The sequence below is a fragment of the Pezoporus flaviventris genome, unplaced genomic scaffold (assembly GCF_033815535.1).
Source record: "Pezoporus flaviventris isolate CSIRO_AGI_PZ_B2104156 unplaced genomic scaffold, CSIRO_AGI_Pfla_v1 ptg000154l, whole genome shotgun sequence".
NCBI lineage: Eukaryota > Metazoa > Chordata > Aves > Psittaciformes > Psittacidae > Pezoporus > Pezoporus flaviventris.
The window spans coordinates 2,096,678-2,122,186 of NW_026892702.1; the positions used below are offsets into that span (position 1 = coordinate 2,096,678).

A 25,509-nucleotide genomic window follows, 5' to 3' on the forward strand; every position below is an offset into this window, starting at 1 on the left:
TTCTCTCATATCAATAAATTCTGATGATAACCTTGACAAAAGTGATTTCTGCTTTTTTCTTTTACCCAGGTGCCTGCACTGAGCACAGATACCTTGCTCTGATTGTTCCATAGCTCTTTGGTAAGTATGGGACCCCAGGTTTGAAGGAGCAGCCATTGATCATTTAAAGGAGTGAGCTTTGAAGGGAGCTTCTGGAAGTGCTGGGATGATGCTGACCTGACCCCCCTTGGGCCAGTGGGGCTTGGACCAGCCTGGGATCACTGTTTGGTGTCATTAACACAGTGCTGCGTTTCAGAAAGCAGTTTCTTCATGTTAAAATCAGAAGACCTGGGCTGGGAGGAACCTCTGTAGGTCCCTTATTGAATTGCCCCCCAAAAGCTGAGCTGACCACAAAGCTCCATGGGACTGCTCTTCTGGGCTTTGAAGATCTCTGAGGATGGAGATGCCACCTCTGCCCCAGGGCTGCGCTGCTCCCATGGAGGAGAGCTTCCTCCTTGTGTCCTCTGGGCCTGCCCCTCGGTGCATCTTGTACCTGTCATCTCCTCTGTCTTTCACTGCTCACCTCTGAGAAGAGCCATGACCCCCTCACAGACCATCCACTGCAGACCTGGGGCTGCTGGAGGGGGCTGTCCCGTGGTGGTGCTCAGGAGCTGGGCAAACTCAGCACATTTATAAAGGCTGGAAACTCCAGATCCATCACTAGGCACCAAGGGCAGGAGTCAAAGCAGCAATTTTACCTCCTCAGAGAAGCTTTCGGGTGGAGGAGCAGGGACCTGACCACATGAGAGCTCTGGTTTCTGGTTACTGCTTTGAAACAGAATGGTTTTGCCAGCGCTGTGGCTGAGCTCCCCAGGCCCATAGAGGGACCTCGGCAGTGAAGCAGCCTCACTGCTGCTACTGGAGTTGGTGAAAGGATGCTGGCGCTCAGGGCGCTGTGGGCTGTCATGTGCTGGCCATGGCGGCTGCTCAGTGCAGGAGACCCCATGTCCTGTGCCTGCCTTCAGCTGGAGGGGGTGAACCCCACCACACACAGGACACAGTCACCTGTGTGGTGGTGGGAATGGCAGCAGCCCTTGTGTGTGTGAAGCAAAGGGCTGCACCCTCACGCAGCCAGACCAGGAGGCACTGAGGGAGAGGAGGGCTGAGCCTTCCCCTATAGCACGGGGAATCCCTGAGCCTCTGCTGCACTAGTGACTGGGGCTCTCCAGAGCTGTGCTGGGGCTTCCAGATGGGGGGAAACAAAGGACGTGTCCAGGCAAACCTGAGGAGCTGGGAGCGACACAACACAGCTCCTGGTGCATCACAGAGGTTTCCCAGGCGACTGCATCGTGCTGCATCTCCTTCCTCCCACCAGCCAGAGCTGCTGCATTGCCATGGCAGCCTCCAAGGAAAAGAGCATCTTCCCTTCCCATCCCTACCATATCCCTGGGTAAGTTCAGCCAAAATGCCTGTTCAAGGCAAACAGCTCCCATTGGGATCAGTAGTTCTGAGCTGTGGTAAGTTGTTTGGTTTTGTTTAAAAGACACCATTAAAAACTCCTCCAAAGGAGGCAGGGCTCCAGCGTGAGGAGCACCACTTTATAGAAGGGTACAGCGAAAGGCATTGCCGTAGTGCATTGAGGGTAAGGTCAGCAGTGTTCTTTCCCCCTTCCCCCTTTCTTAACTTGTTTTAAGCAGCAAATAGCACCAGGGCAGCTGTGCAGGGGTTGGCTCCAAACTGCCATAGCTCCTGCATCAAGGATGTTTGAAGGCCTCCATTGGATAGATAGCTTGCAGAGGCATCGCGCCCTCTTGTCAGGCTGGTCAGAGCACAGCCCTGCTGCTGGATCAAGGCCTTTGAAGAGTCGGGGGCTGTGGATGCTGTGGGCTGGTTCATACGTGGTTAGGGGGTTTTCCAAAGCTGCTTGTGATGTTCTTGGAAAGAAGCAGCCCAGACTGTGATGGTAAGGGGTGCTGGTTGATGAGAAAATGAACATGAGCCGGCTGCAGTGTGTGCTCACAGCCCAGAAACCAACTGTATCCTGGGCTGCATCAAAAGGAACGTGGCCAGCAGGTCGAAGGAGGTGATCCTGCCCCTCTGCTCTGCTCTTGTGAGACCTCACCTGGAGCACTGTGTGCAGTTCTGGTGTCCTCAACATAAAAAGGACATGGAACTGTTGGAACAAGTCCAGAGGAGGCCACGAGGATGATCAGGGACTGGAGCACCTTCTGTATGGAGACAGGCTGAGAAAGTTGGGGCTGTTCAGCCTGGAGAAGAGAAGCTGTGTGGAGACCTCATAGCAGCCTTCCAGTATCTGAAGGGGGCCTATAGGGATGCTGGGGAGGGACTCTTCATTAGGGACTGGAGTGACAGGACAAGGGGTGATGGGTTCAAACTTAAACAGGGGAAGTTTAGATTGGATATAAGGAGGAAATTCTTTACTATAAGAGTGGTGAGGCACTGGAATGGGTTGCCCAGGGAAGCTGTGAATGCTCCATCCCTGGCAGTGTTCAAGGCCAGGTTGGACAGAGCCTTGGGTGCCATGGTTTAGTGTGCCCATGGCACGGGGGTTGGAACTGGATGATCTTAAGGTCCTTTCCAACCCAAACTGTTCTATGATTCTATGACGGACTGGTGGTTAAGAGGTAAGACACAAATGGCAGGAGTCAGGGCATTGGCTTTGTGGGGACAGGGAAATGGTGCGTGCGGTCCCCTGGTGCCTGTGCTGGGAGATGTGTTCATGGCACGTGGACACCACTGCGGTGGCTGAGGGCTCGTAGCCCATGGGACGGCAGAGCCAGAGGCTCCCCATAGCAGCCCCAGCGCACAAGTGTCTGTTGGTACCGGACCACTGGGATTAGCCCAGCCTGAGGCTGGCTCCAAAGGGGTCAGGACGATGTCCGGGGCAGAGGGGCTGCGACCGACCAGGTTTGTCCCCCACGGCTGCAGATGCAGCGCAGGCAGACCCCGAGCTGCAGGCGGTGTGGAACCTGTTCCCTTCCTTCCTTAGCACCGCTCCTGGTGCTCAGATTGGTCCTTCCCATCGCAGCACCCTGCAGGATTCCTCCATGGCTGATCTCCGCATCTCCCAGGCTTACTCAAGCTCCGGGGCTGGTTGTGCTGAGCACGGGTTGTGCTGCGTGGTTGTGCTGAGCACGGGCTGTGCTGCGTGGCTGTGCTGCGTGGCTGTGCTGCGTGGCTGTGCTGCGTGGCTGTGCTGCGTGGCTGTGCTGCGTGGCTGTGCTGCGTGGCTGTGCTGCGTGCTGCCACCCTGGCAGAGCCGTGCTGGCAGGGATGAGGAGCAGCAAGGAGGGAGCTGGGGCTGCGTTTGCACCTCCAAAAGCCTCAGACCTTCCCCCTGCTCACCCCTGCTTCAGTCCCTGATGCAGCCACAGGAGCTGGGGCTGAAGCGAGGAGGAGGAGGAGGAAGGGGAACCCACTTCTGCTCCTGTATTTCGCAGGGCTGTGTGGGCTTGTGGTGTCACCCCCCCGCGGGTGCTGCTTTGCATCTGCTTTGGGTGCTGAGCACAGGGAGGAGCTGCCTGAGGGGCACCACCAGAGCCAGCGGACCCTGCACCCCGCTGGGCGCTGCAGGAGGAGGATGAGGATGCTGCTGCATCGCAGCATCTCACCTCTTGTCCCATGGGCCGTGCCGTGAACACAAGGACATCGGCATCGGCCGCTGCCACTTGTGCTGGGCAATGGTCACAGATGGGGCTTTGGAAACACCAGAGCGGCGCTGAGCAGCGCTGGAAGGCAAAGCCAAGGAGCTGGGCTGGTTTGGGAAGGACGCGGGGCACAGAAGGGGTAAATCCATGGACAGCTCCACGGAGCTGCGCAGGGTGCGGGGTCCAGAGCCAAGGCTCTTCCCGGGGCCCAGGAGCAGGTTTTGGTGCTGCCGGGTGGGAGCAGCGATGGCAGAGCCGGGGCTGAGCGAGGGGCAGGTGGGAGGCCCTGGGGAGGCCAGTGAGGGGTGGGAGCAGCGACTGCAGGGCCAGGGGGACCCCTCTGGGTTCTTCAGATGAACACAAGGCAGGAGGAGCCCAAACAGCCCCGCTGGGACCAGGGCTTTGAGCCCAGCCCTCGCCATTCACTCCATGGCACATCCCTTCCCCAGAGCCCGGCCTGACTCAGCCGAGCTCCTCCTGTTGCCTTGCTTTTAACTGCCATGAGTTGAATCCTCTCGCAGCTCTCCCCCCACCCTGTCATTACCTGGGCTGAGCCATTTGTGCCCTCGCTCAGCTTTATGGTCCCGGTGTAGCTTTCCCATGTTGCAAGACCCATTGGAAATCAATGGGGATGAGGCACGGAGGTGCTGCTGCCATCCTGCACGCAAAGCAGGACCGCTGGCCGAGTGGAAATGCGTGGCTCTGCTTGCTCTTGGGGAAAGCATTTGGAAGGGAAAGTACTTGCTCATCATCTTGTGATCCTCATGCATCATCTGGCTTTATTCCTGGGTAGGCAGTGGGCTCCTTCAGTGTTTGTGTCTGTACATTGCAACCGCCAGCTCTGCCTTGCTGCTTCAGAGGTGGAATAACATCACTGTGAGGAGCTGGGGTACCGGGAACAGCTGGAGCTCCCGATGGGTGCTGATGGACCCGGGGCTTCGGTGCCCTGAGCCACCCAACTGCCCGTGCCAGGCACCGGGGGCCAGAGGAGCAGCACATCCTGCAGGAGTTTGGTTGGAGTTTTGGTATTGGACCAGGGACTGGAACCTGGGAATTCCCAGTAACAGAGAGAGGGAGAGGAGCATCTGAAACAGAGCCGCCTCTAACTGGGAATGGGATTTTAACTGGGGGCTGTCCCAGTGACTGCAGCACACGTCAAGGGCAGGTTGGCCACAGGGGCTTGGAGCAAGCTGCTCTAGTGGAAGGTGTCCCTGCCCGTGGCAGGGGTTGGAGCTGGAGGAGCTTTAAGGTCCCTTCCAGCACAAACCAGGCTGGGGTTCTATAAAGTTTTCCTCTCCACAGACGCTGCTTTGGCCGCTCTCTGTATTCCCCCATGAACCGAAGCACTGAGCCTGTGCCTACAGTGCCTGGAAATCCATCAGCCAGTTTGCATGCTGACATACACGTGCAAACGCACACTCACACGTGCACACACACGTGCAAACGCACACACACGTGCTAACACACACGTGCAAACACACACACACGTGCTAACACACACGTGCAAACACACACTCACACGTGCAAACACACACTCACACGTGCAAACACACTCACACGTGCAAACACACACGTGCAAACACACACACACGTGCAAACACACACTCACATGTGCAAACACACTCACACGTGCAAACACACACTCACACGTGCAAACACACTCACACGTGCAAACACACACACACGTGCAAACACACACTCACACGTGCAAACACACACTCACATGTGCAAACACACACTCACACGTGCTAACATACACTCACACGTGCTAACACACACACACACGTGCAAACACACACACGTGCAAACATACACTCACACGTGCTAACACACTCACACGTGCAAACACACACGTGCTAACACACACATGTGCAAACACACACTCACACGTGCTAACACACACACGTGCTAACACACACACGTGCAAACACACACGTGCAAACACACATGTGCAAACACACACATGTGCACACACACACATGTGCTAACACACACATGTGCTAACACACACACACGTGCTAACACACACACACGTGCAAACACACACACACGTGCACACACACTCACATGTGCTAACACACACGTGCAAACACACACACACGTGCAAACACACACACACGTGCACACACACTCACATGTGCTAACACACACGTGCTAACACACACACACGTGCAAACACACACACATGTGCACACACACTCACGTGCTAACACACACACACGTGCACACACACACACGTGCAAACACACACGTGCAAACACACATGTGCAAACACACACATGTGCACACACACATGTGCTAACACACACATGTGCTAACACACACACACGTGCTAACACACACACACGTGCAAACACACACACGTGCACACACACTCACACGTGCTAACACACACACACGTGCAAACACACACACACGTGCAAACACACACACACGTGCACACACACTCACATGTGCTAACACACACGTGCTAACACACTCACACGTGCAAACACACACGCACCTGCCTGGCTCCATGCAGAACCACACACAGCTGCTCCGTGCTCCCCCGTGCTGCTCCTTCCTGCTCGCAGGACATCCCTGTGCAATCACCTCCCTGGGCCCACGCGCTCCAGCCCCCGCGTGCTCCCGGCTGCAGCCTTCCCGGTGCCCCCCAGCTCTAAACAGAAACCCAGCCGAGGGGCAGGTCCCAGCACCACCGCAGTGACCACTCTTTGGTTCCTCCTCAGCTACGAGGGCTTCGTCCCTCAGTACCGGTTCCAGTCCGGAGAGACCTTTGGCAGGGCCACGCACCGGCTGCTGACCGACCCCACCGCTGCCCGCAGCCCCCGCGCTCTGCTGGCACCGCTGCAGAAGCCGGAGTTCATGGAGGACTTCAGCGGGGCCAAGCACGGAGGCCAGGACCACCCCCCCGGGCACCCAGGTGAGCACAGCCCGGGCCCTTCGCTGCATGGGCCCTGCTCCGATGCGCACGGGTCCTTGGCAGGCTCCTGGCTGTTATCCATGCAGCAGTCACAGCTCCGGGGTAGCAGCATCGGTGCGAAGTGGAGCTGAGCGTGGGGCTCCTCACCCTGGCGTTTGGTGGAGTGGGGAGGGGGATTTAAGTTCCCGGGTTACCTGCTGTTAGATGAAGGTAGGTGGTGGTCTGCTGTGTAATGAAATCCTTCCGTGTTCCGTGGTGGTTTAACCCCAGCCGGCAGCTAAGCCCCAGCAGCCGCTTGCTCACTCACCCCACTGCTGCAGGATAGGGGAGAATCAGGATAAAAGTGAGGAAATTCATGGATTGAGATAAAAATCTAATGTTTATTTGTAATATAATAATTGTTTAATAGTTGGAATAGAAAAACGGCAATAAATTGTAATGAAAAGGAAAATACCAGAAAGACAGAAACAAACCCCAGGCAAGACAAGTGATGCCATTGGAAACCATTGCTCACCATCACTGTGTGATGCCCAGCCACCCCCCAAGCAGCAGCCCCACTCCAATGCCCCCCCAGTTTCATTGCTGAGCATGGTGTTACATGGTCCAGGATACCCCAGTCGGGGTCACTGCCTGGCTGCGTTACCCCAATTCCTTGTGGCCCCCTGCTTGCAGGAAGAGCAGAAAAGGTCCTGGCTCTGTGTGAGTGCTGCTCATCAGCAGTGACTGGAGCATCCCTGTGTGAGTGCTGCTCAGCAGTGACTGGAGCATCCCTGTGTGAGTGCTGCTCAGCAGTGACTGGAGCATCCCTGTGTGAGCAGCGCTCAGCAGTGACTGGAGCATCCCTGTGTGAGCAGTGCTCAGCAGTGACTGGAGCATCCCTGTGTGAGTGCTGCTCAGCAGTGACTGGAGCATCCCTGTGTGAGTGCTGCTCAGCAGTGACTGGAGCATCCCTGTGTGAGTGCTGCTCAGCAGTGACTGGAGCATCCCTGTGTGAGTGCTGCTCAGCAGTGACTGGAGCATCCCTGTGTGAGCAGTGCTCAGCAGTGACTGGAGCATCCCTGTGTGAGCAGCGCTCAGCAGTGACTGGAGCATCCCTGTGTGAGTGCTGCTCAGCAGTGACTGGAGCATCCCTGTGTGAGTGCTGCTCAGCAGTGACTGGAGCATCCCTGTGTGAGTGCTGCTCAGCAGTGACTGGAGCATCCCTGTGTGAGCAGTGCTCAGCAGTGACTGGAGCATCCCTGTGTGAGTGCTGCTCAGCAGTGACTGGAGCATCCCTGTGTGAGCAGTGCTCAGCAGTGACTGGAGCATCCCTGTGTGAGTGCTGCTCAGCAGTGACTGGAGCATCCCTGTGTGAGTGCTGCTCAGCAGTGACTGGAGCATCCCTGTGTGAGCAGTGCTCAGCAGTGACTGGAGCATCCCTGTGTGAGTGCTGCTCAGCAGTGACTGGAGCATCCCTGTGTGAGCAGCGCTCAGCAGTGACTGGAGCATCCCTGTGTGAGTGCTGCTCAGCAGTGACTGGAGCATCCCTGTGTGAGTGCTGCTCAGCAGTGACTGGAGCATCCCTGTGTGAGTGCTGCTCAGCAGTGACTGGAGCATCCCTGTGTGAGCAGTGCTCAGCAGTGACTGGAGCATCCCTGTGTGAGCAGTGCTCAGCAGTGACTGGAGCATCCCTGTGTGAGTGCTGCTCAGCAGTGACTGGAGCATCCCTGTGTGAGTGCTGCTCAGCAGTGACTGGAGCATCCCTGTGTGAGTGCTGCTCAGCAGTGACTGGAGCATCCCTGTGTGAGTGCTGCTCAGCAGTGACTGGAGCATCCCTGTGTGAGCAGTGCTCAGCAGTGACTGGAGCATCCCTGTGTGAGCAGTGCTCAGCAGTGACTGGAGCATCCCTGTGTGAGTGCTGCTCAGCAGTGACTGGAGCATCCCTGTGTGAGTGCTGCTCAGCAGTGACTGGAGCATCCCTGTGTGAGCAGTGCTCAGCAGTGACTGGAGCATCCCTGTGTGAGTGCTGCTCAGCAGTGACTGGAGCATCCCTGTGTGAGCAGTGCTCAGCAGTGACTGGAGCATCCCTGTGTGAGTGCTGCTCAGCAGTGACTGGAGCATCCCTGTGTGAGTGCTGCTCAGCAGTGACTGGAGCATCCCTGTGTGAGCAGTGCTCAGCAGTGACTGGAGCATCCCTGTGTGAGTGCTGCTCAGCAGTGACTGGAGCATCCCTGTGTGAGCAGCGCTCAGCAGTGACTGGAGCATCCCTGTGTGAGTGCTGCTCAGCAGTGACTGGAGCATCCCTGTGTGAGCAGTGCTCAGCAGTGACTGGAGCATCCCTGTGTGAGCAGTGCTCAGCAGTGACTGGAGCATCCCTGTGTGAGTGCTGCTCAGCAGTGACTGGAGCATCCCTGTGTGAGTGCTGCTCAGCAGTGACTGGAGCATCCCTGTGTGAGCAGTGCTCAGCAGTGACTGGAGCATCCCTGTGTGAGTGCTGCTCAGCAGTGACTGGAGCATCCCTGTGTGAGTGCTGCTCAGCAGTGACTGGAGCATCCCTGTGTGAGCAGCGCTCAGCAGTGACTGGAGCATCCCTGTGTGAGCAGTGCTCAGCAGTGACTGGAGCATCCCTGTGTGAGTGCTGCTCAGCAGTGACTGGAGCATCCCTGTGTGAGTGCTGCTCAGCAGTGACTGGAGCATCCCTGTGTGAGCAGTGCTCAGCAGTGACTGGAGCATCCCTGTGTGAGCAGCGCTCAGCAGTGACTGGAGCATCCCTGTGTGAGCAGTGCTCAGCAGTGACTGGAGCATCCCTGTGTGAGCAGCGCTCAGCAGTGACTGGAGCATCCCTGTGTGAGCAGTGCTCAGCAGTGACTGGAGCATCCCTGTGTGAGCAGTGCTCAGCAGTGACTGGAGCATCCCTGTGTGAGTGCTGCTCAGCAGTGACTGGAGCATCCCTGTGTGAGTGCTGCTCAGCAGTGACTGGAGCATCCCTGTGTGAGCAGTGCTCAGCAGTGACTGGAGCATCCCTGTGTGAGTGCTGCTCAGCAGTGACTGGAGCATCCCTGTGTGAGTGCTGCTCAGCAGTGACTGGAGCATCCCTGTGTGAGCAGTGCTCAGCAGTGACTGGAGCATCCCTGTGTGAGTGCTGCTCAGCAGTGACTGGAGCATCCCTGTGTGAGTGCTGCTCAGCAGTGACTGGAGCATCCCTGTGTGAGCAGTGCTCAGCAGTGACTGGAGCATCCCTGTGTGAGTGCTGCTCAGCAGTGACTGGAGCATCCCTGTGTGAGCAGTGCTCAGCAGTGACTGGAGCATCCCTGTGTGAGTGCTGCTCAGCAGTGACTGGAGCATCCCTGTGTGAGTGCTGCTCAGCAGTGACTGGAGCATCCCTGTGTGAGCAGTGCTCAGCAGTGACTGGAGCATCCCTGTGTGAGTGCTGCTCAGCAGTGACTGGAGCATCCCTGTGTGAGCAGCGCTCAGCAGTGACTGGAGCATCCCTGTGTGAGTGCTGCTCAGCAGTGACTGGAGCATCCCTGTGTGAGTGCTGCTCAGCAGTGACTGGAGCATCCCTGTGTGAGTGCTGCTCAGCAGTGACTGGAGCATCCCTGTGTGAGCAGTGCTCAGCAGTGACTGGAGCATCCCTGTGTGAGCAGTGCTCAGCAGTGACTGGAGCATCCCTGTGTGAGTGCTGCTCAGCAGTGACTGGAGCATCCCTGTGTGAGTGCTGCTCAGCAGTGACTGGAGCATCCCTGTGTGAGTGCTGCTCAGCAGTGACTGGAGCATCCCTGTGTGAGTGCTGCTCAGCAGTGACTGGAGCATCCCTGTGTGAGCAGTGCTCAGCAGTGACTGGAGCATCCCTGTGTGAGCAGTGCTCAGCAGTGACTGGAGCATCCCTGTGTGAGTGCTGCTCAGCAGTGACTGGAGCATCCCTGTGTGAGTGCTGCTCAGCAGTGACTGGAGCATCCCTGTGTGAGCAGTGCTCAGCAGTGACTGGAGCATCCCTGTGTGAGTGCTGCTCAGCAGTGACTGGAGCATCCCTGTGTGAGCAGTGCTCAGCAGTGACTGGAGCATCCCTGTGTGAGTGCTGCTCAGCAGTGACTGGAGCATCCCTGTGTGAGTGCTGCTCAGCAGTGACTGGAGCATCCCTGTGTGAGCAGTGCTCAGCAGTGACTGGAGCATCCCTGTGTGAGTGCTGCTCAGCAGTGACTGGAGCATCCCTGTGTGAGCAGCGCTCAGCAGTGACTGGAGCATCCCTGTGTGAGTGCTGCTCAGCAGTGACTGGAGCATCCCTGTGTGAGCAGTGCTCAGCAGTGACTGGAGCATCCCTGTGTGAGCAGTGCTCAGCAGTGACTGGAGCATCCCTGTGTGAGTGCTGCTCAGCAGTGACTGGAGCATCCCTGTGTGAGTGCTGCTCAGCAGTGACTGGAGCATCCCTGTGTGAGCAGTGCTCAGCAGTGACTGGAGCATCCCTGTGTGAGTGCTGCTCAGCAGTGACTGGAGCATCCCTGTGTGAGTGCTGCTCAGCAGTGACTGGAGCATCCCTGTGTGAGCAGCGCTCAGCAGTGACTGGAGCATCCCTGTGTGAGCAGTGCTCAGCAGTGACTGGAGCATCCCTGTGTGAGTGCTGCTCAGCAGTGACTGGAGCATCCCTGTGTGAGTGCTGCTCAGCAGTGACTGGAGCATCCCTGTGTGAGCAGTGCTCAGCAGTGACTGGAGCATCCCTGTGTGAGCAGCGCTCAGCAGTGACTGGAGCATCCCTGTGTGAGCAGTGCTCAGCAGTGACTGGAGCATCCCTGTGTGAGCAGCGCTCAGCAGTGACTGGAGCATCCCTGTGTGAGCAGTGCTCAGCAGTGACTGGAGCATCCCTGTGTGAGCAGTGCTCAGCAGTGACTGGAGCATCCCTGTGTGAGTGCTGCTCAGCAGTGACTGGAGCATCCCTGTGTGAGTGCTGCTCAGCAGTGACTGGAGCATCCCTGTGTGAGCAGTGCTCAGCAGTGACTGGAGCATCCCTGTGTGAGTGCTGCTCAGCAGTGACTGGAGCATCCCTGTGTGAGTGCTGCTCAGCAGTGACTGGAGCATCCCTGTGTGAGCAGTGCTCAGCAGTGACTGGAGCATCCCTGTGTGAGTGCTGCTCAGCAGTGACTGGAGCATCCCTGTGTGAGCAGTGCTCAGCAGTGACTGGAGCATCCCTGTGTGAGTGCTGCTCAGCAGTGACTGGAGCATCCCTGTGTGAGTGCTGCTCAGCAGTGACTGGAGCATCCCTGTGTGAGCAGTGCTCAGCAGTGACTGGAGCATCCCTGTGTGAGTGCTGCTCAGCAGTGACTGGAGCATCCCTGTGTGAGTGCTGCTCAGCAGTGACTGGAGCATCCCTGTGTGAGCAGTGCTCAGCAGTGACTGGAGCATCCCTGTGTGAGTGCTGCTCAGCAGTGACTGGAGCATCCCTGTGTGAGCAGCGCTCAGCAGTGACTGGAGCATCCCTGTGTGAGTGCTGCTCAGCAGTGACTGGAGCATCCCTGTGTGAGTGCTGCTCAGCAGTGACTGGAGCATCCCTGTGTGAGCAGCGCTCAGCAGTGACTGGAGCATCCCTGTGTGAGTGCTGCTCAGCAGTGACTGGAGCATCCCTGTGTGAGTGCTGCTCAGCAGTGACTGGAGCATCCCTGTGTGAGTGCTGCTCAGCAGTGACTGGAGCATCCCTGTGTGAGTGCTGCTCAGCAGTGACTGGAGCATCCCTGTGTGAGCAGTGCTCAGCAGTGACTGGAGCATCCCTGTGTGAGCAGTGCTCAGCAGTGACTGGAGCATCCCTGTGTGAGCAGCGCTCAGCAGTGACTGGAGCATCCCTGTGTGAGTGCTGCTCAGCAGTGACTGGAGCATCCCTGTATGAGCAGTGCTCAGCAGTGACTGGTGCTCAGCAGTGACTGGAGCATCCCTGTGTGAGCAGCTCTGCAGCACAAACCCAGGCTGTGAGGACAATGAACTTCCCTGGTGGGTCCAGCACAATTCCAAGGGCTCAGATCCATCCTCTGGGAACACCCAGCTCTGCTGCTCCCAGCCCTTTCCCAGCTGACCCCACTGGTGCAGGGCTTGTTCTCCTCAGAGCTCCTACTCACAGCTTGTGATTCACTTTGCATCCCAATGCTCCCACCTCAGACCAGTGGATGGGCTTGTGTGCCCTTTCCCACTGTCCCTCTTTCCCTGCTCGCAGGCCCCATCTCCTCCATCAGACACTGAGATACTCTCCTCTAGATTCCCAACACTGGGAATCTGCAGGAATTTCCTGCCAAGTCCCAGCTCTTTCAGCCAAAGTGCCTGGTCCCTGTGGAGCACACCCAAAATAGGCTGCAGCAGCAGCACCTCTCCCATGATCCATCCCGTGGAGACACGTGTGCCCTGTACCACACCGTGCGGACACCCTGCCTGGTGGGAGCGAGGCCTCTCCAGGCTGAGGGCAACATTCCCAGCAGGATCTGGGTCTCCATTTCCCTGGGGATGGCCACACCAAGGCGATGCTTTCCCATTTCCTGCTGGGAATTTGTGCCGTGCAGCTTGGAAGCTTCCAGCCTTTCTGCCCATCCCAGCCCTGTTTCCCGGGAGCCGGGTCTCCACCACAGCTGGTGTTTATGGGCTTCATTCCTGGACATTTATATTTGCATGTCCTCGGATTAAGCTGCAGTTTGGATGGACCCAACTAACCAGTCAGCCCGCTCGCCCTCCCTCATTATCCTGTCCCCATTCCACGCTCTCCTCACCAACCCCTACTTCATCTGCTAGCATTGGAGCTGGGAAGCGCTGGCTGCTGCTGGTGACTTCATCCCCAGCTCCTGCTGTCAGGGAGGTTCCTTAAACCCTTCAGTGCAGCCTCGCCTGGGGTCCTCCGGGGTATTGTCCGTGATGGGATCGGAGAGCTCGAGGCGGTGCTGGACCCGTGGGTCTGTGTTTGGGGTGCGCTGACACGGCCACAGGGAGCAAAGGGACACGCTGGGGTTTACTTTGCCCTGTATAGCTCGGCTGATGGTATCGTAGAGCTTAGGTGCCATTTAGATTAAATTCCAAGCTATTGAGCTTCTCTTTGTGCATTTTCCTGTGCAGGATGGTTACCTGGGTGGGCCGATGGCGCCCACAGGATGCATTCACAGCCTGTGGGATGCTGCTGAGCTCCAGGCTCCTTTCCTTCACCACACGGGGCTGAGGTCCAGGGTGATGGGAATCCCCCGTTCAGCCACTCCTTTCCCTTTCCTCGGTGTCGTTCCACAGGGTGCTTCTCCTCTGAGAGACCTGGGGCTGCAGCGACCTTCCCTGACCCACTCCTTCAGGCCAGGCTGCCCCTGCTGCAGCCGGAGCTGTCCGAGGAAGAGCTGACCATGGTGCAGGCGGACCCTGAGCCCCGGGACCACTCCAGCGAGTACGTCCCGAGGACACAAGTGGTTCGGGACTCCCCCCGCAGTGTTCCACACTATCCTGCGTCCGAAGGGCGACAGTGGCTGACGAGAAGGGGCAGACCCGGCCAGCGCGGCGGTGCCTGGGCAGGAAGCGCACCAGTAAGTGTTCTGGGGGGGAACGGGCATGGGGTAGAGGATGCTGCTGGGGAGGGATGGGGATTGGGACTGGTGAGCATGGAAGGGATCTCCTTGGAACAGGGCAGTGAAAAGGGACCCTGATGTGCTCATCATCAGGGCTGTAGTGAAAGGACAAGGGGGAATGGCTTTAAACTTAAATGGGGGAGATTCAGGTTGGATCTTGGGCAGAAGCTCTTTCCTGTGAGGGTGCTGAGGCGGCTGGCACAGGGTGCCCAGAGAAGCTGTGGCTGCCCCATCCCTGGCAGTGTTCAAGGCCAGGTTGGACACAGGGGCTTGGAGCAAGCTGCTCTAGTGGAAGGTGTCCCTGCCCGTGGCAGGGGTTGGAACTGAAGGAGCTTTAAGGTCCCTTCCAACCCAAACCAGGCTGGGATTCTGGGATGTGGGTGTGGATGACAAGGGCAGAGAGCTTAGAGTGTCATGCAGAGAAATATCAAATGCAGAAACATTTCCAGCAGTAGCAAATCCCTTCCATACCCAGGAAATTGCAGTACTCAGTAATTACTCTTCTTAATTAAAAAACCTGAACTTCTTACTTGCTGAAGTATTAGCTTCAAATCCCAGCCACCATCAGATCTTGCACTGTGCCAGGCCTGTGTTTCCTTTGGGTGAACAGGCAACCCTGACACCCTCTTCCTCCTGTCCCCTTTGGCTACACACTGGGTTTCTGATCCCCTCCCTGCTCCCACCTGAGTTTCTCACCACAGCTGCCCCTTGTTTAAGCACAAGCACTGGGTTTGCCTCTGGAGCTGGTGCTGTTTCACACCGCAGAGCCAGGAGCACTTGGGACCAACGTGTCTGAGCCCCTCATTTCTTGCATCCCGCTGCAGCCAGCCGGGGCTCTGCACGCTCCCTGAGGGCAGAGAGCAGGGATCCCATGAACCGACCACATCAACAGCTGGCTGGGGCAGAGATCCCAGGAAAGGGCATTCCTGCTCCTTGCTCTGAGAAGCAGGTTTAGAGAGGAGCTCAGTGCCCAAAGCTCCCCTTGCTCTCCCTGGGCAGAGCCTCTGTGTGCAGCGGGCACGTGCAATGGGACTTCACCAGAAACCTTTGGGTAGCTCCTAGTGTAAAGCTGGGAAGAAAAAGCTGGAGCACCTCCTGTATGGAGCCAGGCTGAGGAAGTTGGGGCTGTTCAGCCTGGAGAAGAGAAGCTGCGTGGAGACCTCAGAGCAGCTTCCAGTATCTGAAGGGGGCCTATAGGGATGCTGGAGAGGGACTCTTCATTAGGGACTGCAGTGACAGGACAAGGGGTAAGGGGTGAAAACTTAAACAGGGGAAGTTCAGACTGGATATAAGGAAGAAATTCTTTCCTGTGAGGGTGGTGAGGCACTGGAATGGGTTGCCCAGGGAGGTTGTGAATGCTCCATCCCTGGTGGTGTTCAAGGCCAGGTTGGACAGAGCCTTGGGTGCCATGGTTTAGCGTGAGGTGTCCCTGCCCATGGCAGGGGGGTTGGAACTGGGTGATCTTAAGGTCCTTTCCAACCCCAACTATTCTATGGTTCCATGAAGAACAGGAAATGGCAGCTGCCATTCACAGGTTCTGTTGCTGATTTAAGCAATGGGGCTGTAGGAAGCAGCAGCTTTTATTGCACTTGCTCTGAACCTGTAACGCAGGGGCAGGTGACATTGCCACCGCTGACCCAGGGGCCCGGGAGAACCAACGGGGCCGAGGAGGAGGAGATTTGGTTGCCAGAAATGGATCTACCAAAGGTGATCCAGCAGAAAGTCATCACAGGTAAAAGGGAGGGAGTCCCCCTCGGAAAGAGCCGCGTCACCGTCCTTCCCCATGGGAAACCTCGGGGATCCTGGCTGGTCATTCCGGTTCAGTTAGCACTTTGGGATGGAAAATGCCACTGCTTCTCTCCACGCAAGGGTGCTCCTCTGGGACGCTCTTCATGGGCAGGAGAGCTCATCATGGATGGGATGCAGGAGCCACCCGAGGTCCCCACAGCCCCAGGGCCAGGCTAGAAAATGCTCCAGAAATGCAGAGCTGGGCCATGGGCTCTGCACCACCTCCTGCTGCCCTTGAGGTGGTTCGTTCTCCATCAGCAACAAGAGCCCTTCCGCAATCATGAAGCCAACAAGCAGTGATGCATCGCACCGCCAGGACTCCATAAAGCTGGTGGACAAGGAATTCTGTTCTGTAGCTCCACCACTTGCTCTGGAAGAGCCTGAGCATTGCAGAGGGCGATGCACAGGGTGGGGGGATCTTCACTCTGCAGTGGACCACAGCAAAGAGGAGCTCTGTATCAGAGTACTGCAGTCAAAATGAAAGAGCATCGATGCTTCAGGATGCAGATGACAGTTTTCTCTCTCTTCAAAGCATTCCTTTGGGAAGAGGGAGTTCTGCCTGTGTTTTAGATGTACCTCGCTATGTTTTATGTAGGTTTAGACTTTATATAGTTTCTGTCTCCTACTTGGTGGAAATCTGTTGGATGGGCAGGGCAAGTGAGGAAGAAAGGTTGGACGCCTTGTTGTTAGCTCCTGAATGTGTATTAAACTGGGAGAGAACATGACAGAGCTGTTGATGCACAGGAAAGGCCATAAGAAAATGAGATGTTTCTTCCATACCTCATGGAGATCAACCCAGATCAGTTCAATCCATTGAGTTTTCCTTGGGCATTGTAAAAAAGACTCTTTCAGAACAGATACTTCATGGGTAAGAGTTAATTTTACACTTTAAATGGGTGCATTTTTCCTTCCTGTGCTCTGCTGAGGTTTTGTATTTATCCCAGCCTGTTCCACTTCCGGGCTGGTTGATCTCTGTAGGATATGTATATTCACAAGCAGACAATGTTCTCTCTTGTCTTCATCCCCAGGGTACGCGGGATTCATCCCCCGCCTCTCCTGGTTTCACGGTGTGAACTACATCCGGAGTGTGACGGAAGCAATGAAGGAATTTGACCAACACCAGGTACATTACAGGCCCAAATCTCATTCCAGCTGTGTAACTGAGTCAGCTGCAACACCAGAAGTGGTTTCACTTGGAGCAGTAGGGTTAGGACTGGGGTATAAGTTACAAGCAGAGTAAAATGCTATTAGGTAACATGGTGAAAAAATCATGAGCAATTAAAGCCTGTAACTTGTTTCCTTGGGACACTGAGGGAGAAGAAATGAGTTCATAAAAGGATTAAGCAAATCTAGAGAGGGCTGGGTCAAGGGTGGCTGCTAAATATGTGGCTCTGAGTGCAGAAACACAGGATGCAACAATCTGTGCTTCCCTTGTGCAATCCACCTTCTCTATTGGGCTGGCAGTGCCGGATGCCTTCCTGGCCTGCTTGGGTGGATATTCCTCTCTTTTAACTGGTTGTAAAGCTTTTTCCTTTCCTAACAGGATTTGTCTTAAAGGGATTTAGATCTCCTTTTGGGAAGGATGCAGAAATATCCCTCCTGAAATGCTATTTGTCCCCTTGCTGTCAGATCCCCCATATAGTTCCCTCCTACATGGGAAAATGAGATCCCTCCCCCCAGTAGTTAACAGTTTGCATTCCAAGGGATGCTTTTCCTCCTGCTACCAGGATGCAGTGAGATGCAGCAGCATCCCTGGTCCAGCACTGGTGAGAGCTGGTCAGCTCAGTGACACAGGTTAAAACATTCCCAATCCTTTCTGGTCACTGGGATTGGCTGCAGTGCCTTCATCCCAGAGTGTACGGGTCTGATGTAGGAAAAAATTCCAAGATTGAGGCTCCCCAGCTCAGAAAAACTCAGCTGGGAAGAAATGACTCAGCAGGGAGAGCAGCAGGTCTGGCTGCTCATGGCAGCCTCTTGCTTCTCAGGCTGAAATGTATTTTCCTGTGCTGGCTTCCTTACGCTTCTGCCATTAATAGGAATTGAGATGAAGCAGCAAGGAAAAACAACCCCAAACCATGGTATTATCAAAACTGAATGTGCTGTTTGCAAAGCCTTTCTGCCCCTGATTCCTTAAGTAGCATTCTGCTTGTAGTAAATCAGCCAGGGAGGTGTTTCTGTTGCAGGATTCAGCAGAATCCAGCCTTCCAGAGCTCAGCTGCGGCACATCAGGCACTGAAGGAGTAAGAGTACACTAAAAAAAACCCAACCAAATCACACCACATTTCTATCTAAGATGGCTTCAAGCCATTAATCTGCTGCCCTAAATCTCTGTTGCCCTAGGTTACATACTGGGATGTACTATGGATCACTGCTTACTGCCTGCATCAGGCAAAATAGTGCAGCCCTCACGCTTCAGTGCAGCGCTTGAGGGATGCAGCAGCCGCTCCATCACCACCACAGGATGGGTCAGCAGCCCCACGGGCTGCTCGGCTCCATCAGCCCCATCCCTTCTCCACCAGTGTGGGCAGCACAGCTTTAAGTGACATCTGAATACTGAGAGCAGCAACATCCACCCTCCAGCCCCTCGTCTGGGGCTGACCTTGGGGGGGGCAGACAGTTGCAGGGGGTGATTTACACTCTCCCTAAGCCTTCCTGTCCCTCCCAGCCAGGGAACTGCCGGCTGATCGCCACCAGTGGGACTCATGGAGAAACAAACCCAGTTGAAGGGGTCAAACCAAGCCCCAGATGTGCAGAGTCACAGCACAGGAGCAGATGAGGCTTGTACCCAAGCCCAGCAGACATTGCTGGCTCCCAGTACATCAGATATAGGAGCACAAGGTGTTTGGGACTTGCAGGTGATGCCCAGAGGTGGAGGTGAATGCAGTGTAGCTCCTAATTAGAAGAAAACTGAACTGGAAGGAGAATTGCTTTACATGGCTTCAATATTGAATGCAGAGTCAAAGCAGATGACTTGGTAAAAACGGTGTGTTTTAAAATTAACTGTACCCTGGTGTTGTTTCCTCCCCCCCAGTTTATGCTGAGAAACCCATGTTACAGCTTTGGCAAGAGATATCCCCAGAATTACTGGCCTACCTACAGAATTTACACCAGTGCTGGACTGATACCTTCCTACATGGGCTTTGTACCAGGTAATGTTATCAGCTGAGTGAAAGGAAAGTCACTGATACTAATTGCTGTCATTAAGTAGCGCTGTTATTAGCTGTAGTGCTGGAGAAGTGAACGATTACTCACCTGTTCCACATGGGTAGTAGGTTATTTCCTGGTCTGCGCTGAGGTGCTGGAGTGGTGCCATCCCCTTCCTGCAGGAGAGCCTGTCAGCCTGGCTGTCAGCCTGGGCTTGTGCAGAATGTTCCTCTGGTTTCCAGCCACCAAACCCCTGCTAAAGCAGCGGAGGCTCAGTAACACCCTGCCCGTCACCCGGGTGTGTTACAGTGTCTTCGTCAGGAAAGTGATTCGTAGAATAGAGCCTGGTTTGGGCTGGCAGGGACCTTAAAGCTCCTCCAGCTCCAACCCCTGCCACGGGCAGGGACACCTTCCACTAGAGCAGCTTGCTCCAAGCCCCTGTGTCCAACCTGGCCTTGAACACTGCCAGGGATGGGGCAGCCACAGCTTCTCTGGGCACCCTGTGCCAGCGCCTCAGCACCCTCCCAGGGAAGAGCTTCTGCCTAAGAGCTCATCTCAGTCTCCCCTCTGGCAGGTTAAAGCCATTCCCCTTGGCCTGTCCCTACAGGCCCTTGTCCCAAGCCCCTCTCCAGCTTTCCTGCAGCCCCTTCAGGCACTGGAGCTGCTCTCAGGTCTCCCCTTCAGGAGCCTTCTCTTCTCCAGGCTGCCCCAGCCCAGCTCTCTCAGCCTGGCTCCAGAGCAGAGCTGCTCCAGCCCTCGCAGCATCTCCATGGCCTCCTCTGGAGTCTCTCCAGCAGCTCCATGTCCTTAAAGTCTGATAAAAAGCAAGATGCAAATTATACAAATGGGATGAGAATGCACAGAATAATAGCAGTGAAATGGTATTAGCCATAGAGACAGGCAGTGGCTACCCTGCACTGTCTGCCTGATCCTCAGTGCTGTTGCCTAAACAGAGAGGGCTGAAGTGATTTTTGTGCATGTGAAGGGGAAGCTCTGCCCGTGCACCTGAAAGCATTAAGGTATCAAGCTAAAATGTCAACAAATCAGCAACTGTCTTGTCCCTTCCCTACCCAGAGCTCAGTAATGTGGGCTGGGAAATCAGGGAGAAAGAACTAACCTCACAGCTTGTACTTAATGCAGTGCAGAGGAGGAAAATGCTAGAAGCAGAAAACTTGGTAGAAATGAAAGCCAGGAGTGGGGAAGCACACATCCTTTGCATGGCAGCTCTGGGGTGTCTCAGTGTAGCCCAGACTGTTCCAGGGGCTGTTTCCTCTGCGTAGGGCTGCTTGGGGAGGGCTTTGGTCACCCACCCTCATGTCTTTACTTCATGCTTTCACTATCTGCTGCCACCTTTACACCTACAGCAGCTCCCTCCCAGGTAGGTCTGGAGCCAGCCACCCATTCTTGCAGACAGTTTCCAGTTGGTGCCATTTGGACTCCAAGCAGCTCAGGCACTGGAAGGAGAAATTGTTTTCAAGGCACACAAACTCTGCACAAAACAATTCAGAATTTAAGAGCAGTGAGCAGGGTTTCTTCACCAGGAAAGCAGCCTGCTCCCCTGCCCAGCTCCCCAGCAGCGGGTCAGTCGCTTTAGCTGACACCATGGCTACCACAATAGGAATGTGGTGTTAATACAGGAGTGCCATGAAAACACCCCCCTGATGTGCTAGCGGGCGCTCAGCCCACCTCAGCAGCAGAGCCTGCAGTAACACTCGGAGGTTTAAACTCTCCATATACGATTTGAAAACACGGCTGTGCACACAGAGGCTCAGCTCCTCCTCAGCAGTGTGGTGTGGCACTGCCGTCCACAGCGCTGCTGGCACAGGTCGTGGCTACCTGCCCGTTTGGCACTGCTGAGCCCATCAGCCTGGCTCCTCATCTGCTGGAGCCCTGCCTGCCTTGGGAAGGTGTTGTCAGGGAGACAGAACCTGTATCTACTAGAGAGCGGCTCAGCTCCCGCTGAGCCTGTAACAGGAGTCCACACACAGGTACCTAAATTTAGATGCAGCTCAAAGCTGAATTCCATCCTCTCAGGAGGTGTTATCCCCACCACCAGCACACTTGGATTGTAAAGCAACATCAGTTCACCACATCCAGTGACACCCACACCAGGCTGAGAGGCAGAAGCCCGGCTGCCTCAGCCAGGGCTCACCCCAAGTCCTTTGCTTCTCTTTTCCAGAGCTCCAGAACATCTACGCACTGACTTACGGAAACAGCACCCGAAAAGCTTACCAAAAGGAACAAGAGAGACGAGCTCGTGCACTGTGAAAAATGCTTTAATGGTGCCTGTACAGCAGTTGAAGTGACTTTTGAGACATAAAGAGGAACACAACACAGACAGAGGTTTGATGAGAGTTCATACAGCTTTAAACAAAATTTACAGGTATTCATCTGCATAGCTGTTACTCAGCCTCTTCCTCAGCCTCCTCCTCAAACTCCCCCTCCTCCTCAGCTGTAGCATCCTGGTACTGCTGATACTCAGACACCAGGTCATTCATGTTGCTCTCAGCTTCTGTGAATTCCATCTCGTCCATGCCCTCGCCTGTGTACCAGTGCAAGAACGCCTTTCGGCGGAACATGGCTGTGAACTGCTCAGAAATGCGTTTGAACAGCTCCTGGATGGCTGTGCTGTTCCCAATGAAGGTGGCAGACATTTTCAGGCCACGAGGTGGAATGTCACAGACTGCCGTTTTAACGTTATTAGGGATCCATTCCACAAAATAGCTGCTATTTTTGTTCTGAACATTTAGCATTTGCTCATCCACCTCTTTCATGGACATACGGCCTCTGAACACAGCAGCCACGGTCAGGTAGCGGCCGTGCCGCGGGTCACAAGCAGCCATCATGTTCTTTGCGTCGAACATCTGCTGTGTCAGCTCTGGCACTGTCAGAGCCCGGTACTGTTGGCTCCCACGGCTGGTGAGAGGGGCAAAGCCAGGCATGAAGAAGTGCAAACGGGGGAAGGGAACCATGTTGACTGCCAGCTTCCGCAGGTCAGCATTGAGCTGGCCTGGGAACCGCAGGCAGGTGGTAACACCGCTCATGGTGGCTGACACTAAATGGTTCAGATCACCGTAGGTTGGAGTGGTTAACTTCAGTGTTCTGAAGCATATGTCATAGAGAGCTTCGTTATCAATACAGTATGTTTCATCTGTGTTCTCCACAAGCTGGTGAACCGAGAGTGTGGCATTGTAGGGCTCTACTACAGTATCTGACACTTTAGGGGATGGAACAACACTGAAAGTATTCATAATTCGGTCTGGGTACTCTTCACGGATTTTGCTGATGAGGAGGGTACCCATACCTGAGCCCGTACCACCACCGAGGGAGTGAGTAAGCTGAAAGCCCTGGAGACAATCACAGCTTTCTGCCTCCTTCCTTACAACATCTAACACAGAATCAACTAATTCAGCACCTTCCGTATAATGGCCCTTTGCCCAGTTGTTTCCTGCGCCGCTCTGACCTGGAAGAGAGCCATTTTCGTATTAGATTACGGTCACTGCTTCCTGCTTATTGCTTGCAAGCAAGGGCGCATCAGGCTACACAGAACCCCACCCCCAGGAGAGCTTCCTTTTAGCCAGCACTGAGCTGTGGTTTCACACAAGCACCTCTGAAATGGCTCGGCGGATACACAGAAAACATTTATTACTAATGACACAGCAGCCGTTTGATTGCTCCTGTTGATGCGGAGGAGGTAACGAGACTCGGAAGAGCAACGACCCCTTGCGCCTCCTCGGACGGCTCCCCCGCAGCTGCCATCCCGCACCGCCCGCAGGCTCGCCGGTATTTCGCACCCGTCACGCAGCGCCAGGATTAACCCCCTCCCCGGGGCCGCGCTCGCCTCAGGAGCATGTGCAGCGGCAAAGCCCGCAGTGCAGCGTCCCTGCCCTGCCCACCCCACCCCGAGCCGGTTACACGACAGGTCCCTCCCCCGCTCCCGGCGCACTCACCGAACACGAAGTTGTCTGGCCTGAATATCTGGCCGAAGGGCCCGGAGCGCACGGAGTCCATGGTGCCGGGCTCCAGGTCCACCAGTACGGCGCGGGGCACGTACTTGCCACCTGCAAAACGAGGAGAAGCCGTGACTGCGGCGCCGGGGGCAGATCGGGAAGAGGGGGAGGCGGGACAGGCCCTACCTGTGGCCTCGTTGTAATAGACGTTAATGCGCTCCAGCTGCAGGTCGCTGTCTCCATGGTAGGTACCGGTTGGATCGATGCCATGCTCGTCGCTGATCACCTCCCAGAACTGCCAGGGAAAACCGCGTCAGGAGCGGCCGGGCCGGGCGCGCCCGGCGCCACCCATCAGTGTCCCCCCCCCTCCTGCAGCCGCCCTCTGCCCACCGCCCGGACCTTGGCTCCGATCTGGTTCCCGCACTGCCCGGCCTGCAGGTGCACGATCTCCCTCATGATGGCGGCGACACCGGTCACTTCCACCTAAAATCACCCTGCTCCCAACCGACTCTGGCTGCGTGAAGTAAACCGCCAACCCTTATATAGCAGCGGAATGCGCGCGCAGCTTTCCTCTCCCCTCCCAGACGGCCAGTTGCAGTGGCTATTGGCTACTTATAACGAGGCTCTGCGAAAGAGGAGATCTTATTGGCCAAAAAGACTGTCATTCAAGCCACCCTCTCCTATTAGCTCCGCCCAGCTGTCTGTTGATTTTACTGTTAGGCAACCGGGGCTCGCGAGTGCCCGCCCTCCTCGCTAGAGACGCTCCCGATTGGCTTAATTGAATGATTGATGTCGAACGTGATTGGCTGCCGGCCCCCGGGATGAGCTAACGCCAGCCGATTGGCTGAGCACGAAGTGTCCTAGTAACCGTCGCAATGACTCCGCAGCGGGCGCTGGGCGGTGGCTCGCGCAGCCGCCCATTCCCGAAGCCGGGTGCGCACTTTGCGCAGCGTAGGCGGCAGCTCCTCCTCACTGCGGGAGAGGGCGGTTTCCAGGGAAACCTCAGCCCGCCGTTCCCCCGCGGGTCACGGGCACGCCGCTGCCTCCCGCCACCACCGCTCCTCCGGGAGAGCTCCCCTCTCCCAACCCGTCCCCGCCGCCCTCCGTTACCCCCGGAGCGCTGCGGCGGAGACGGAGGTGGGGAGCGCACCCGCTTGCGCATGCGCGGGCTGCAGCGCCTTTCTAGCACTTTCTGGCGCGCAGCCGCCTGAGGCGGCGGGGGCCGGCGGCTGTTGTTATGGCAACCGCGCCGCTCGGCGGTCTGTGGCGGGCGGCCCGCGCCGCTGTGAGGCGGGGAGTGCCGGGCATGGAGCCCGCTCTCGGGCCGGTGCTGAGCACAGCCGTGCCCCGTGAGGTGGCTGCTCAGTCCTGAGCGGCTGCTCCTATGGCAGCCCGGCAGCCCGGCAGCCGAGCATACCAGTCTGGATAAACACCACCCTCGCCGCGCTGTTCACCTTCTACCATCCACCTTCGGTAGCGCGCTCTTGCATGGGCAGTTCCTGTGTTGGTCGCAGCTTCTGCTGAGCGTACTTTGGTGGTTGTTTTAGCAGAGCCATTTATGATTATACGTGCTCGTTAGGATGACAGTGATGTCTGCAAGTCCTGGCACCTCTTCTTGTTCCATAATGCACCTAAAACTTGAAAGTGGCCTCTAATTGAGTTCTTCAAGCCTGGCTGGGCTCAGACTGTTGCCTTGATGTGGGAGTGGACTGAGGCGGGAGCAGCAGATGACCTCGATTCTCTCTACACAGAACACATGGGGCTGGCACTCTGTGTCATTCCTACCAGACAGAGGTACTTTAAGGCTTGTGCACACACCATGGTCTGTGCTTGGAGAACAGAGTCCAGCTGCTTCTGTGAGGTGGGCAGAATAGCCCTGTGAAGGCTCTTGCTGGAGATCAAATAGCTGGCTTAGTACAAAGGTTATGGTGATTGCTACTTTTGGCATGTAAATAACATCTTCCCCCGCAGAGATGCTGGAAGGAACCCAGGAGCACTTGGAGCAGCCCCCAAGACCCTGGGAGGAGCCCCAGAGCATCAGGAGTGACCTGAGAGGACCCTGGCCAGACACGTACATGGCTCATCCCCCACATTGGAAGCCAGAATGCAGGAGGTTTATGCAGTTTGGTTTGAGATAGCTGAGTAATGCACAGGCTTTAGGGTCCAGATTTATCCCACCTAATTATAGACATTGATTTCAAAAGCTAACTCGGGGCTGTGCTCATACCAGAGTCAGCGGAAAGGGATGGCTGTGCCCATTCCAGCTCTGCATAGCACTCTTAACACCACCTTTCTGCTCTCTGTAAAGGTGCTTAAAATGACCAAATCCAAAATCTCAGTATCTCTGAGGTACCAAAGGCAGCCAGGATGAATCTGGATCAGACTTGCTGAAGATTTCATACAAGGCTGTAATCATTCAGTAAAGACAGCTTTTCCTCCAGGATGCAACGCCATCCCTTCAGAGTAACATTAAAAAGGAATTCTGGCTTATTCCTAATTACAAAGAG

At 55.9% G+C, this 25,509-nt stretch overlaps 2 protein-coding genes across 2 annotated transcripts; one reads left to right on the forward strand and one right to left on the reverse strand.

Moving 5' to 3' along the window:
- The first annotated feature begins 1,296 nt into the window (after positions 1–1,296).
- CIMIP2A (ciliary microtubule inner protein 2A) lies at positions 1,297–21,390 on the forward strand. Its single transcript, XM_061479657.1, has 7 exons — positions 1,297–1,429; positions 6,377–6,570; positions 13,795–14,078; positions 15,732–15,852; positions 16,937–17,031; positions 18,940–19,057; positions 21,232–21,390. The coding sequence occupies exons 1-7, from the start codon at positions 1,374–1,376 to the stop codon at positions 21,318–21,320; spliced, it is 957 nt and encodes a 318-aa protein (XP_061335641.1). The 5' UTR covers positions 1,297–1,373; the 3' UTR covers positions 21,321–21,390.
- On the reverse strand, positions 21,311–23,584 carry TUBB4B (tubulin beta 4B class IVb). Its single transcript, XM_061479726.1, has 4 exons — positions 23,402–23,584; positions 23,189–23,297; positions 23,003–23,113; positions 21,311–22,515 (listed from the first exon to the last, which is right to left on the reverse strand). Exons 1-4 carry the CDS (start codon positions 23,456–23,458, stop codon positions 21,455–21,457), a joined length of 1,338 nt encoding a protein of 445 aa, XP_061335710.1. The 5' UTR covers positions 23,459–23,584; the 3' UTR covers positions 21,311–21,454.
- Between the last annotated feature and the right edge of the window lie 1,925 nt (positions 23,585–25,509).

What these genes read in the sequence shown, in the direction of transcription:
- TUBB4B (XM_061479726.1), bottom strand. Translation starts at nt 23,458, where the DNA reads ATGAGGGAGATCGTGCACCTGCAGGCCGGGCAGTGCGGGAACCAGATC. An exon ending in GGAACCAGATCGGAGCCAAG is followed by an intron (nt 23,298 to 23,401) that starts GTCCGGGCGGTG and finishes TTTCCCTGGCAG; the next exon opens with TTCTGGGAGGTGATCAGCGA. An exon ending in GCCAGACAACTTCGTGTTCG is followed by an intron (nt 22,516 to 23,002) that starts GTGAGTGCGCCG and finishes GCTCTCTTCCAG; the next exon opens with GTCAGAGCGGCGCAGGAAAC.
- CIMIP2A (XM_061479657.1), top strand. Translation starts at nt 1,374, where the DNA reads ATGGCAGCCTCCAAGGAAAAGAGCATCTTCCCTTCCCATCCCTACCAT. An exon ending in AGGAATTTGACCAACACCAG is followed by an intron (nt 17,032 to 18,939) that starts GTACATTACAGG and finishes CCTCCCCCCCAG; the next exon opens with TTTATGCTGAGAAACCCATG. An exon ending in CTACATGGGCTTTGTACCAG is followed by an intron (nt 19,058 to 21,231) that starts GTAATGTTATCA and finishes TCTCTTTTCCAG; the next exon opens with AGCTCCAGAACATCTACGCA.